At 49.2% G+C, this 14,534-nt stretch overlaps 1 protein-coding gene across 1 annotated transcript in view; it reads right to left on the reverse strand.

The window, feature by feature from the left end:
• The window catches only part of cacnb1 (calcium channel, voltage-dependent, beta 1 subunit), a 481,576-nt gene that overhangs the window by 100,421 nt on the left and 366,621 nt on the right, over positions 1-14,534 (reverse strand). The window contains exons 3-6 of the mRNA XM_056288701.1: positions 14,139-14,258; positions 13,694-13,816; positions 12,016-12,152; positions 11,438-11,505 (exon numbers count right to left, since the gene is read on the reverse strand). Of these exons, the coding sequence (XP_056144676.1) occupies positions 11,438-11,505; positions 12,016-12,152; positions 13,694-13,816; positions 14,139-14,258 (448 nt within the window). The remainder of the gene's footprint in view (positions 1-11,437; positions 11,506-12,015; positions 12,153-13,693; positions 13,817-14,138; positions 14,259-14,534) is intronic.

Below are 14,534 nucleotides of genomic sequence, written 5' to 3' on the forward strand. Positions count from 1 at the left end.
CATCCAGCGTCTTATGTTACGTCTTCAGAAGTACCACATGACATTCGAGTTTAGTCCGGGAAAGTACTTAGTAGTGGCAGATGCTCTCAGCAGAGCGAGTTTGAGGGGCACGGTCCCGAGCAGCACCGAGCAAGAGGTGCAAATCCATGTGGACTGCGTGAAAGGCCAGCTGCCTGCATCAAACGAGAAATGGGCCCAGCTCGCACAGGAAACGGCAAGCGACAGAGAGTTGCAGGATGTCATAGCAGCCATCCTCTCACCCGGAGATGAGGCCAGGATACTGCCAAGTCCGTATCGCCACACCAGAGATGAACTGTCAGTGATCGACGGGGTACTCCTAAAAGGTAAAGAAATAGTAGTTCCCAGCTCCATGAGATCAGAGATGGCCAAGTTAGCACATGAGGGCCATTTAGGAATCGAGAAAAGCAAGAGGCGGGCTCGTGATGTACTGTTTTGGCCATACATGAAGAGATATTGAGACTCTAGTACAACAATGTGAGATATGCCAACAGCATAGGTATATGCAGCCTAGAGAGCCGCTTCTGCCTCATAGCAAACCGACCGAGCCATGGAGAAAAGTAGGTGCAGACCTATTTCAGCTGAAAGGGAGAGACTATTTAATCGTAGCTGACTCCCATTCAAACTATCCGGAATATGCGCTGTTGTCTGATACTACAGCAAAGCAAGTGATCACTCATTCTAAGTCCATTTTTGCAAGGCATGGTATTCCAGAAACCTTAGTAAGTGATAACGGGCCGCAGTTTAGTTGTTAGGAGTTCGCAGACTTCGCTAAACAGTATGGATTCAAGCATGTAACCTCAGGCCCACTGTACCCGCAGTCAAATGGTCTAGCGGAAAAGGGAGTGCAAATCGTCAAACGGCTGCTAAAGAAAGCAGCGGAAGCGGGTGAGGACCCGTACCTGGCCGTCCTCAACTACAGAGCTTCACCGCTGGAATGTGGCCACTCGCCAGCAGAGTTGCTGATGAACAGGAAGCTCAAGACAAAGCTGCTGTCGGCGGAGCACCTGCTCCAGCGCGCTGACCACCGCACACAGAGAGAGCACAGGTCCAAACATGCCTATGACAAAAGAGCACGGCCCTTGAGACCTCTGGAACGAGAGGACCTAGTGAGAGTCAGATGCGATGGAAGATGGGGACCAGTCGCACAAGTCCTCAAAGAGACTGCTCCAAGATCATATGAGGTACTTACCAAGAGCGGCAACACGATCCGCAGGAAGCGGAGACACCTGCTGAAGATTCCACGCTCTGAACCACAGCCTGTAGAGAATGGCCATGACAGGGAGGCTCCGGGAGAGCAAATAGAAGGGGGGCATGCTCAATCAGACGCAGACAGCCCTCCTGTCGTCGAGTCACCCTCACCTGGGGGGGAGCGGGTTCAGCCACCATCCCCGGGGGTGGAGCGGGTTCAAAGGCCAAGTAGAATCATTGTCAGACCTAGGAGACTTGTAGAGGAGTGCTAATAACACACACAGAGTGGGGTTTTTTTATTTTTTATTTTGTGTTTTATTGCAGCCTTGGAGTTCTGTTCTTGAGGTCATTTTGGGTTCTGGACTCATTTGTAAATGTATGCTATATGGTTCCAAAGCAGTGTTTAATTTTGTGAAAAAAAGGGGGAGGAGTGTAATAATTGTACTGTTACAGATTGAAGATAATCATCTTTTATTCTTTAAGATCAACTTTATCTTATTCTTTAGAAAAAGGGAGATGTACCGATAGTGGCCTGTAGGGGCGCTATACAGCTACTGCCTGTATGTATGTGCAGAGACCTGCAAATAAAGTTCAGTTATAGAAATGGCGACCAAGTGTGTGCGTGCTCAATGATACAATATTGATGTGTTGGAGAGGGACATCATTCAGTTTGGCTTAATATCTTCAACCAAAGTTAACTGGACCAAAAGCGAGGCCGTCAGTGTTGAGGGCGTATTGGAGAAAAAGCTCAGTTTGCCTGGGGGGGTTACTTGGAAGGTGGGTGGGCGGAAATATTTAGGAGTGTTTCTGGGTGATCAGTCTTGTTCTTAAAAGCTGGGAAAATGTTCTTGAAATGGTCAAAGGTCGCTTGGCGAAGTGGATTTTAACCGAGATATCCTACAGAGGTCGAGTCCTGATCGTCAACAGCTTGATATCATATCATCAATGTTGTGGCATCGCCTGTCGGTTGTTGACCCCCCCACCAGACCTGCTGTCCAAGATCCAGGCTCTTCTTGTTGACTTCTTCTGGGACAAATTGCACTGAGTGCCTCAGTGTATGCTGTATCTGCTGAGGGTTGAAGGAGAGCAGGGCCTGATCCACCTGAGCAGCAGGGGGGTCTACCTTCTGTTTCCAGTTCCTGCAAAGGTTTCTGTACAGTCCTGCTGAGTTAGTGTGGAGGTCGCTGGCTTGCACCATTCTGAGTCAGCTAGGTGGCCTGGGACTGGACAGATCTTTGGTTTTGATGGACTTGAGGCAGCTTAACATCAAGGACCTACCTGACTTCTACTGTGGGCTGTTCAAGGTGTTGGATTTGTTAAAGAGAGACTGAGACAACACGGTAATTTGTTTTGGCTACTCCAGCAACAAATCATACATGGCATCCATTTCAGTGCAGTCTGTCAAGTGGGGCCAACTCTGCTGAGGCAGTTCTGTGTGTCGAACGTGGTGACTCTGAGACATGTAGTTCAGCTTGCAGGCCCAGACATGGACAATGCAGCTCATCTTGCCTCCCGCTTGGGACTGAGATCAAGTCATGTCCTCACGCTGCTGCTTAATAAATAGAGGGAAGCTCTCACTAGTGGTGAGCGGACAGTGTTGAGCCAGTATTATAACACTTCTGTTAGACCTGATGAGAAGGATGTTTTCTCTTCAGTGAACATTTCCCCAGATTTTAAGGACTGAACAGGACCTCTTTTAAAAAGTGAGGATCCCTCTTTTTTTCTTTTCAGGATCCAAATGGGAGGTCGGTGTACAAAATGTATGTTAAAGTTCTGCACACGAACAAATTACATGGTAAACATGACACCCCAAAGGAGGGCTCACTTAGGTCTGAGTGACAGTGTTCGTCCTGAGTGAGAATGCTGTACAAACCACCATTGGTCAAAAGAGCTGCAGACCTGCAGTGGAGGGTTTTACATGGCATCGTGGCTGTTAATGCTTTTGTCTCTGTCATTAATTCCGATGTTAGCCATGATTGCCCATTTTGCTCTAATCGTGAAACTATCTTTAATTGCTTCATGGAATGTTGTCGACTGCTGCCACTTTTTACTCTGCTGGAAAATGTTTTTGGGTTGTTTGGGGAAGTCTTTTCCAAACCCATGTTCATTCTGGGCTATAGGTACTCTCGGAAAAACAAGGCCAAATGCCAGCTTCTTAATTTAATTCTGGGGAGTGCAAAGATGGCCGTGTACCTGAGCAGAAGAAACAGAAGGGAGGACGCTGGGGATGATGATGCTGTTTTTGTGTTTATAAAAATGTTAAGCGCTCGTTTAAAAGTAGATTTTTGCTACTTCAAAATGATGGAAGATCTGGAAAGTTTTCGCAATTTGTGGTGTTGTAAAAATGTACTTTGCTGTATTGTTGATGATGAGCTGATCTAGGGGAGTGTCCTGAGATGATTTAGATTCTGTGAATCTTGTTTTACTGACCATGTTGGTCTTTATGTTGTAACTCTTTTGTGATTTTTATTAAAGTATTTCTGGAACCCCCCCCCCTCTCTCTCTTTCAGTGGATGGGGGCGTGACTAAAAGAGCGGTGTGTAAGCGTTTCACTCTATGAAGTGAGTGATTTCAAACTTTTTGCTATGTTTAAATTTCATTGTAAATATTGTAAATATTGTGTATTGTAGGCCTTGCTTGTTTGGTGTGTATATAGGGATATTTTTTTTTGGGGCGGGGGAAGTTGTGTGTGTTTGTAGTCGGCCAGCGTTTGCTGGTCAGCGTGCTAGTCACCGGTATGGCACGGCATTAAGATCGTGCCGGCTTTCCCTTGTTCTGTGGAGGACTGCACTCTGGCCGTGGGGCAGGTTATGAGTTACATCAGGACTAAGTCCGCTGCTTGGATGAACAATGCGGCGGTCATATTTGTTGACCGCATTGAAAAAGCGAACGCGGTGGTGGAGAACGGAATTGAGGTGAACATACTACATGTTGTGGTTCAGCCCCTGCTCGGCCCTCTGGCTCCACCGTGAGGTCACGAAACACACCTCCATCATCTGTCTCTGAAACACCAGACACGTCTGCGCGCGCTCATAGAGCATCCCGTAGACACAAGCAGCAACAATGCACCAGTCTACAATCTACAACCACCACACCTGCGAGTGATCAGCTCATCACCAATCTACAAGACCCCACCCAACCCATTGTGTTGCCGCCAGAACGTGCCTAAGCCACAGTCAAACCCCTCGAGCTCTGCCCTCTCCCACGAACCCTAACCTCTCACTTGGGACTACCGGCTTTTGGATTAGGACCTCTAAAGGACTCACTCTCTATCACGCGTTACGGACCCTGGAAAACCACGCTTGGACTTCTCCTGGATCACGGATCACGGACACCTTTGCCAGCATGCATATTTCATACATTGGGCACGCCATTTACATACCGCACCACACCTACAGTAAATCCTTACACATAGCCTAGACAAACACAACCCGCTGGTCACCACACATAGTTTAGACACACGTACCACAAACAAGACGAACAACGCACCATACACAATACACTTTGTTCTTGTGTTTTTCCTTGTTTAATTTTGTTAATAAATCTGCCCTCCCAGTGGCTAAAGATTCCGCTGCCTCTGAACTGCCTCTTTTGGTTCCGCTCCGGCCGCTGTTGTAACAATACGTTGTTCATATCTGTTCTGCCTGTCGCCACACTGGCAAAAAAAGTGACTTTTTCAAATGTTCCTCTGTTCATTAGAGATGAAGTGTTGACGTGGGAATTATCTCGACACGGAAAAAGAGTTTCCCCAAATAAGGAAAGTATAACAGGTTGTAAGTTTCCTTATTTAAAGGCAGTTAACAGACGGCCCTGAACAACAGGACTGAGGAGCTGAACTTCACTTTCAAACAGAGTGGATAATTTTGATTATATAATTTTTGTAACATCCAACAATTTGAGAGGTTTTCATCGTGGTAGAAAGGGACAGCTCATCAGAGCATGCCCAGAAAAAAACTCTACATCAGGACGGAATGATTCTAACAAGGCACCTGCCGGAAGAGGGGAAACTTAGCAACAGAACCACAACGAGAAGGGGACAATGAGAAGACAGCCAGGAAAAGTGAGCAGGGACAGGAGAACAAAGGTAAAGTACAGCCAGACAGTAAGGTGGGTGAGGGAGGACAGGAGGAGACAGGTGAAGTACAGCTGTTACGGCTCGCCCACCCCACCCCGCGCCGTGGCTCGCCCACCCCGCGCCGGCAGCCAATCAACTCGTCAGGGCTGGGTTTAGTCGTCAGGGCTGGGCTTAAGTTTGCTGGTCTCCCAGCGCCTGTTGTCAGTTCGTGCCATAACCTCCTCGCAGGAGTGGTTACTCTTCCCTCCCGGTGCATTTCTCTCCGAGTTTTTCTCAGCCCTTGGTTTACTGTTTTCTTTGTGAAGTTTCCCTGTGGAAGTATCCTGCCGCGTTCCCAGTTTGGATTACCAGTGAATTTTTTCTTGGACTTCCTGTTTTCTAAGTTGCTCGATGCCCTCCTGTGCTGACCGTTGTATGAGCTAGTAATAAAGCACACCAGTTTCAGCTAACTCCATCTCTGCCTGGTGTCGTGCGCTTGGGGTCTTCCACAAACCCTAACAGTACGAACTGACCATGACGACCCCAGCCGGCACAGAGAGCGTACCGACCAGTCCGGTTCAAGCAGCTCTCATCAGACAGATCCAACTCCCACACCCAGCAGCTAGAGGCGGCCTCTGTTGCGGTGAGGGATCTTCAGACTCAGGTCCAGCCCCTCCAGGCCTCTGTGGGTAACTAAACGAGCCAGCAGGCGGCGTTGGCGAACCAACAATCAGAAATCCTGCGGCAGTTGCAGACCATCACGGCGGCTCTCACCACCCAGCCGCTGGGCCAGCCTGCCCCTGGAGTCGTGGGTAACCCGCCCCCTGGGCCCGCTGCCCCAGTTAACCCTGTGGGGCTCAACCCAGTTCCCCGGGAGCCCTGCCTCTCCAGCCCACGACCATTTGATGGTGACTTTGAGACCTGTGCCACGTTCATCATGCAGTGCGAGCTGGTCTTCATGCACCAACCCAGCATGTTCACGTCTGATGCTGCCCGTGTCGCTTACATGACCAACCTGCTCAAAGGCCGAGCAGCTCAGTGGGCCACTGCTTCCTGGTCCATGAGGGCCAGTTTCTGCCTCACCTACGGGGACTTTGTGGCGGAACTACGGAAGGTATTCCACCATCCAGTCTGTGGCCAGGACCCTGGTGCTTGGCTGAGCAGCATCCAGCAGGGCAGTGGCAGTGTCATAGACTACTCGGAGGAGTTCAGGCTGGCCGTAGCTGAGAGCGGCTGTAATGACCAGTCACTTCGAGTCACCTTCCGGAGAGGTCTCATCGAGGCTGTCAAGGACCAGCTAGCCACCCGGGAGGAGTCCACCTCTCTCGATGACCTGATCAAACTCGCCATCCGCATCGATGGACGCCTCCGGGAGAGGAGGCGCGAGTGAGCCATGCGTGGATCCCCGTCCATTCCCCAGTCGTCCATCACTCCTGACAGGACCCCTGCTCCTGCTCGCCCCACTTTCCCTGTGGCCGTTTCTCCCTCCGCGCCTCAGGCCACGATGAGGGAGGAACCTATGCAGCTGGGGCGCACGCGCCTTAATCCGGCCGAATGGGAGGCCTTGTTCAAGGCGGGTCAATGCCTCTACTGTGGCCAGAAGTGACATCTGATTAGCGGTTGCCCCACTCGGCCAAAAGACTAGGCTCACTGGAGCCCCGGGAGATCCTAGTGAGCCGCCTTTCCTGTTCCCGCCGTCCTGCCCCACAGAACCATCTGGTTAGCGTTACCCTGGCCTGGGCTGACCAGCTGCTCACGGTGGGTGCACTCCTCGACTCGGGAGCTGATGAGTGTTTCCTGGACTCAGAGTTTGCTGCCCAGGCTAACATCCCACTAGAGACGTTGGAGAAGCCCATGGAGGCCTCCGCGCTGGACGAGCGCTGCCTGGCCAGCGTCACCCAATGCACCCATACTGTCTCTCTCACCATAGCAGGGAGCCATGTGGAGAGACTTCAGTTCTTCATCATCCAGTCCCCGTTAGTCCCTACGATCCTAGGGCGCCCCTGGTTCGTGCAGCATGAGCCACACATCACCTGGGCGTCCGGTACCATCATGGAGTGGAGCTCCTCCTGTCATGCCAAATGTCTCCAGGCTGCTCCCGGCCTATCCCCCCGACGTGCCCTTATAGGTCCGGATCCGGAAGTGGGATGAGTGGAAGACAGCCTTTAAGACGCCCCGGGGTCATTATGAGTACCTGGTCATGCCGTTCGGCCTCACCAATGCCCCGGCGGTATTCCAGGCTCTCAAGAATGACATTCTCCGCGACATGCTCGACGAGTTTGTGGTGGTGTACCTCAATGACATCCTCATCTTCTCCAGGACCCTCGAGGAACATGTCCAGCATGTCCGCCGGGTACTCCAACGTCTACTCCTGAACCGGCTCTTCGTCAAGGCAGAGAAGTGCCGGTTCCATTCCCCTTCCGTTGACTACCTGGGCTTCGTCGTTGAGAGGGGAAAGACCCGGGCCGACCCCCGCAAGATCCAGGCTGTGGTGGACTGGCCCGATCCCACATCACGGAAGGAATTACAGAGCTTCCTCGGGTTTGGAAACTTCTATAAGAGGTTCATTAGGAACTACAGCCGCGTGGCAGAACCTCTCACCAGGCTGACCTCCCCCTCCCAGCCGTTCATCTGGTCCCCAGCTGCCCGCTCTGCGTTCCAGTCCCTCAAGGAGAGGTTCACCAGCGCCCCGGTCCTGCTCCACCCCGACCCCAAGAGGCAGTTCATCATGGAGGTGGACGCTTCAGACACCGGGTTGGGGACTGTCCTCTCCCAGCGGTCAGCGTCTGACCAGAAGGTCCACCCATGCACCTTCTTCTCTCGCCGGTTCCGCCCCGCCGAGGAGAACTACGATGTCGGGAACCGGGAGCTGCTGGCAGTGGTGGCTGCTCTGGAGGAGTGGCGCCATTGGCTGGAGGGGGCGGAACAGCCGTTCACCATCTGGACGGATCATAAGAACTTGACATTCATCCGGGCAACCAAGCACCTCAATGGTTGGCAGGCACGGTGGGCCAGCTTCCTCAGTCGGTTTGACTTCATGCTGACTTATCGCCCCGGGTCCCACAAAACGAAGGCAGACTCCCTGTCCCGACAACACCCGAGGAGGGAGCCAGCTACAGAGGAGCCGACTCCCATCCTTCCTGAGGCCAGGGTGGTTGGCGTGGTTACCTGGGGCATCGAGACCGTGGTCAGGCAGGCATTGCGGTCCCATCCCGCCCCGAGCCACGTCCCTCCACGCCACCTATTCGTCCCGGACGCAGTCCGGCCCCAAGTTCTCCAGTGGGGCCATGCCAGTCAGTTTGCTTGCCACCCGGGTGTCCACCGCACCTTCACCTTTCTGGCTTGGCATTTCTGGTGGCCCACCATGAGGAACGACGTCAGGGACTTCGTAGGGGCCTGCTCCGTCTGTGCTCGCAGCAAGGCCTCTCACCAGGCACCCGCGGGTCTGCTGCAGCCCCTTCCAACTCCAAGCCGCCCTGGTCCCATGTGGCGTTGGATTTTGTCTCCGGACTGCCTCCCTCCCAGGGTAAAACTGTGATCCTGACAGTGGTGGACCGCTTCAGTAAGGGAGTGCACCTGGTGGCCCTCCCCAGACTCCCATCGGCTTCTGAGACGGCAGACCTCCTGACGAGCCACGTGTTCCGTCTCCACGGCCTTCCCTTGGACGTCGTCTCGGACCGAGGGCCCCAGTTCGTCTCCCAGGTATGGCGGGCCTTTTGTAAGGGGTTGGGTGCCTCTGTTAGTCTGTGGGTGATAGCCAGAGGAGAGACTAACGGACCGACAGAGAGGATGAACCAGAGCGTGGAGTCTGCCCTCCGGTGCGTGGCCGCCAAGAAGCCCAGCTCCTGGAGCCGGTTCCTCCCCTGGGTCGAGTATGCCATCATCTCCCTGGTCAGCTCTGCCACCGGCCTCTCACCTTTTGAGGTGTCCCTGGGCTACCAGCCGCCTCTCTTTGCTGTGCAGGAGTCGGACGTGGCGGTTCCCTCCGTGCAGGCCCATCTGAACCGGTGTCGACGGGTCTGGGAGGTGACCAGAGCTGCTCTGCTCCAGGCAGCTGAGCGCACCAGTCGGGGAGCCAACTGACGCCGGTCCCCAGCACCTACGTACCAACCAGGCCAAAGGGTGTGGCTGTCCTCGAAGGATCTCCCGCTTCAGTCCACCGCGAAGAAGCTGAACCCCTGGTTTGTCGGGCCCTTTGAGATCAGGAAGGTTCTCAGCCCCGCGGCGGTGAGTCTTAAGCTTCCGGCTTCCTTGAAGACCCATCCCGTGTTTCATGTGTCTCGGGTTAAGCCTGTCTCCCACAGTCCTCTGATGCCTCCGGCCCCGGCTCCGCCTTCCCCCTGAGATCGTGGATGGGCACCCCTAGTGGAAGGTCCGCCGGCTGCTGGACGTCCGGCACCGAGGACAGGGGTTTCAGTATTTGGTGGACTGGGAGGGCCACAGTCCGGAGGAACGTAGCTGGGTCTCCCGCCAGCTCATCCTGGACCCTGGGCTGCTCACTGAGTTCCATCGTTCCCATCCCGACAAGCCGGGCAAGTCGCCTGGTGGCTCCCATGGAGGGGGGGGGGTACTGTTATGGCTCGCTCACCCCGCACCGTGGCCCGCCCACCCCGCGCCGGCAGCCAATCGGCTCGTCAGGGCCGGGCAGAGTCATCAGGGCTGGGCTTAAGTTTGGTGGCCTCCCACGTGCCCGTTGTCAGTTCGTGTTGTAACCTCCCCGCACCCGCAGTAGCGGCCACTCTCCTCTCAAGGTCCTTTTCTCTACGAACTCATCCCAGCCCTTGGTTCATGTTTTTCCCTTGCAAATTTTCCCCGTGGAAGTATCCTGTCGTGTTCCCGTTTGGATTACCCGCGAGCCTTTTTCCCCTTGGACTTTCCGTTTTTTTTCCTTGTCACTCATTGCCTTCCTATGTCTGACTATTTGTACGCGTAAGGAATAAAGTACGCCAGTTTTCGGCTAACCCCATCTCTGTCTGGTGTCGTGCGCTTGGGGTCTTCCACAAACCCTAACAGATTCTATATAAACTATACCTCTTAAGTCCTAATTAAAGTAATTAAAAAATAAGTAATTAATCAATTAAAGAACTGGTGATTTACAATGGAGGATTCTACATTGTGCCATTGCAGCAAATAGTTTTATCTCTGTGATCAACCCCACATTTTCAAGTAAATGCCCATTTTTTGGATAAGTAGAGACTGTTTTTCATTGTTTTTTACAGATGCAATAGACTCTATAACATTTTTAATGCACTGAAGTATGTTTTTAGATGGTTTGGTGAGAGGTGGTCTAAGACTGTCTTCATTTCGGGAGTTGGGTACAAAAAAATCTGACGCCTCTAAGTGGCAACTACTGAATCTGGTAGTAGGGGAAGCCAAACTTTCAATCTACAGTAGCAGGAAGAACAGAGTGGAGAACAGGACAGGACAGGAAGTACTTCCTCTTTCATCTCACTGGTGAAAGCCAGAGCCTGGGTTGATTTTAGATTCTTTAAAGGAATGAGTAACATGGGTGATTTTATCAAAAGTGGTGCTATAATGATGCAATATATTCTGTGGCAGGTGATGCATTAATATGTAATACCATTTTTAAGTAGGTGATTAAACTGTTGTGTTTTTAACTGTACTGTACAGTACTATTGTGTGTCATGGAAAAAGTGTTTGAATTTAAAACTTTAAAAAATCTCTCTCTCTTTCTCTCTCTCACACACACACACACACACACACACACACACACACACACTCAACTCGCTCATTCACACATCACTACTATTAGAAGAAAATTAGATGAACCTTATATCTCCAAAATGTTAAGTTAATGTTAAAAATATGTGAAAATGAAACCATCAGTTGTCACACTGTGCACTTTTGTAAAATACAATTGGTTTTGTCTGATAGGTTATAAATTTGCTCAGTTGTGGGTTGAGCAAGTTTATAGCTCACAAGAAGGGTTTGTTAATAATATTTTTTTTTGTCAATGTTGATTTTGTAAATTTTAGGTAAAAATATGAAAAGGTCGATTTACAAGTTTTTTGCGTTACGTGCACACAACACACACACACACACACACACACACACACACACACACACACACACACACACACACACACACACACACACACACACACACAAATAATATTATGATCCACAAGTTAAACATATGACCCCTGAGCTAACCTGTGCCTGGTGGGGTGGGCCTGCGGGTTCCTGTTGCAACGTCCAAACTAGAACTTCCTCCAGATTTACTGTGATGGGAAAGACAGGCACAAGTTACTATTGGGTGACAAGCAAAGGGTTAGGCTACTTTGAAAAACATTGAAAATAAAATAAAAATATATGATGCAATGGTGAGCTGTGGTAAAATATGTAGAACATGTTGACCTATTGCACAGCTTTTCAAGAGTATATTAAATCATTTCTATCCCTAATTATTATTACTTTTTTCTTTCAAAAAGCAGCGTGAACATCCTATTCAGGTTTAGCATTTTATTTATTTAGACGCTAGAGGAACTGAGAGGGAAACGGAACAGGGAAGACATGGAGTTACGGAAGGATTTGAGCTGGACCAGTAGGGAATATATATTGTTCCAAAGGTGGTAAATACAGCTGCTTGACTATCACTGGGGCCAACCTCTATGAAATTTACCATCACCCCTGGTGATAAGGCGTTGTTGCAGATCAGTTAAAATCCAGGTTTGACAAGCCGTATTATGGGCTAGTTTGTCTACTGACAGATAAAGGACCTTTTACATTACCTGGAACTGAGTCGGTTCTGCCTCATCCTCTGCTCCTGCAGAAGACGAGTGTTCTCCAGTTTGACAGGGCTGGGAATGAAGCCCACCTCACAGCCCTCCTTCACCAGGCGCCCAATCCACCAGTCATTATTGTACTTCTGTATATACAGAAGTATAAATATATATATATATATACACACACACACACACACACACACACACACACACACACACACATATATATATATATGTGTATATATATATTTATATACACATACATACATATACACACACGTACATACATACACATATATATATATACATACATACACTACCGTTCAAAAGTTTGGGATCACCCAAACAATTTCGTGTTTTCCATGAAAAGTCACACTTATTCACCACCATATGTTGTGAAATGAATAGAAAATAGAGTCAAGACATTGACAAGGTTAGAAATAATGATTTGTATTTGAAATAAGATTTTTTTTACATCAAACTTTGCTTTCGTCAAAGAATCCTCCATTTGCAGCAATTACAGCATTGCAGACCTTTGGCATTCTAGCTGTTAATTTGTTGAGGTAATCTGGAGAAATTGCACCCCACGCTTCCAGAAGCAGCTCCCACAAGTTGGATTGGTTGGATGGGCACTTCTTTGAGCAGATTGAGTTTCTGGAGCATCACATTTGTGGGGTCAATTAAACGCTCAAAATGGCCAGAAAAAGAGAACTTTCATCTGAAACTCGACAGTCTATTCTTGTTCTTAGAAATGAAGGCTATTCCATGCGAGAAATTGCTAAGAAATTGAAGATTTCCTACACCGGTGTGTACTACTCCCTTCAGAGGACAGCACAAACAGGCTCTAACAGGTACTATTTAATGAAGATGCCAGTTGGGGACCTGTGAGGCGTCTGTTTTTCAAACTAGAGACTCTAATGTACTTATCTTCTTGCTCAGTTGTGCAACGCGGCCTCCCACTTCTTTTTCTACTCTGGTTAGAGCCTGTTTGTGCTGTCCTCTGAAGGGAGTAGTACACACCGGTGTAGGAAATCTTCAATTTCTTAGCAATTTCTCGCATGGAATAGCCTTCATTTCTAAGAACAAGAATAGACTGTCGAGTTTCAGATGAAAGTTCTCTTTTTCTGGCCATTTTGAGCGTTTAATTGACCCCACAAATGTGATGCTCCAGAAACTCAATCTGCTCAAAGAAGTGCCCATCCAACCAATCCAACTTGTGGGAGCTGCTTCTGGAAGCGTGGGGTGCAATTTCTCCAGATTACCTCAACAAATTAACAGCTAGAATGCCAAAGGTCTGCAATGCTGTAATTGCTGCAAATGGAGGATTCTTTGACGAAAGCAAAGTTTGATGTAAAAAAAATCTTATTTCAAATACAAATCATTATTTCTAACCTTGTCAATGTCTTGACTCTATTTTCTATTCATTTCACAACATATGGTGGTGAATAAGTGTGACTTTTCATGGAAAACACAAAATTGTTTGGGTGATCCCAAACTTTTGAACGGTAGTGTATATATATATATATATATATATATATATATATATATATACGTGTGTGTGTGTGTGTGTGTGTGTGTGAATGTACTTATCCCCACATCAAACATATACAAAAAGAAATGTGATTGTAACACCATGTTTGTGGAGCAGAACTGAAATGACAGGAAGTGATTGGACAGCCCTAACCTCTTTGATGTGCAAGAAGTCTTTAGCTTCAAAGGATATGGCCATGCCTTGCACAGGAACGTCATCGTTGGGGCCAGAGTTGTAACCCACATTTGTCCGTACAGCAAATGCCACAGGTTTAGTCTGAAGCAGTGATGCATGAGAGAGCAGACAATAGTATTCACCGAGTGGCTCTCCAAAATGGTCTGACTGGTTAGATGCTTTCAAGTTATGAAGAGAAATCATGCTGTCAGTGCTGTTGTGAATACTGATGAAAAGTTTTACCATTGTAAAAACACCAACAACTAATGTGAAAAATTTTGCAATAATAACCATTTGAATTAATACTCTAATTGACTGACAATCCTCAAAATTAACAATATTATTATCATTACTGAGCTGGATGTGGGAGGGATGAGGGATGGGGTGAGGTTTATGAAGGATGAAACAAGAGTTGACCTCTGACCTTGGCTTTCTCAAGTGTGGCAAGGGCCTGTCTGTCGGCTTCCTTCCTCAGAGCTTCTGGGTCCTCCTCCAGGGACACATCCGAGTCCGATGGCCGGCTGGTGTAGGAGTCTGCAGAGCCCTGAGAAGCAAGCAAACAGTGAATTTATTGAAGGTTAGATGGAGGGGAATGAGCACATTATTTTGGACTGGGTTGAAATAATGTACACTGACAGCTGTTTGGAGTTTCTGTTTGTGTTTTTGTAAATATGCACCGGCTCCTACCCCCAGTCACCCAGTGGTTTCCACGGCACCACCACTGCACCTTAGCTGTGTTCAGAATCATTCCCTTGTTCTCTCATCCACTATTCCCCACATATCAAAACTTAATAGGGTACTTAGGGAGTGACAAATGGAG

This window comes from Lampris incognitus, chromosome 10 (genome assembly GCF_029633865.1).
Source record: "Lampris incognitus isolate fLamInc1 chromosome 10, fLamInc1.hap2, whole genome shotgun sequence".
NCBI lineage: Eukaryota > Metazoa > Chordata > Actinopteri > Lampriformes > Lampridae > Lampris > Lampris incognitus.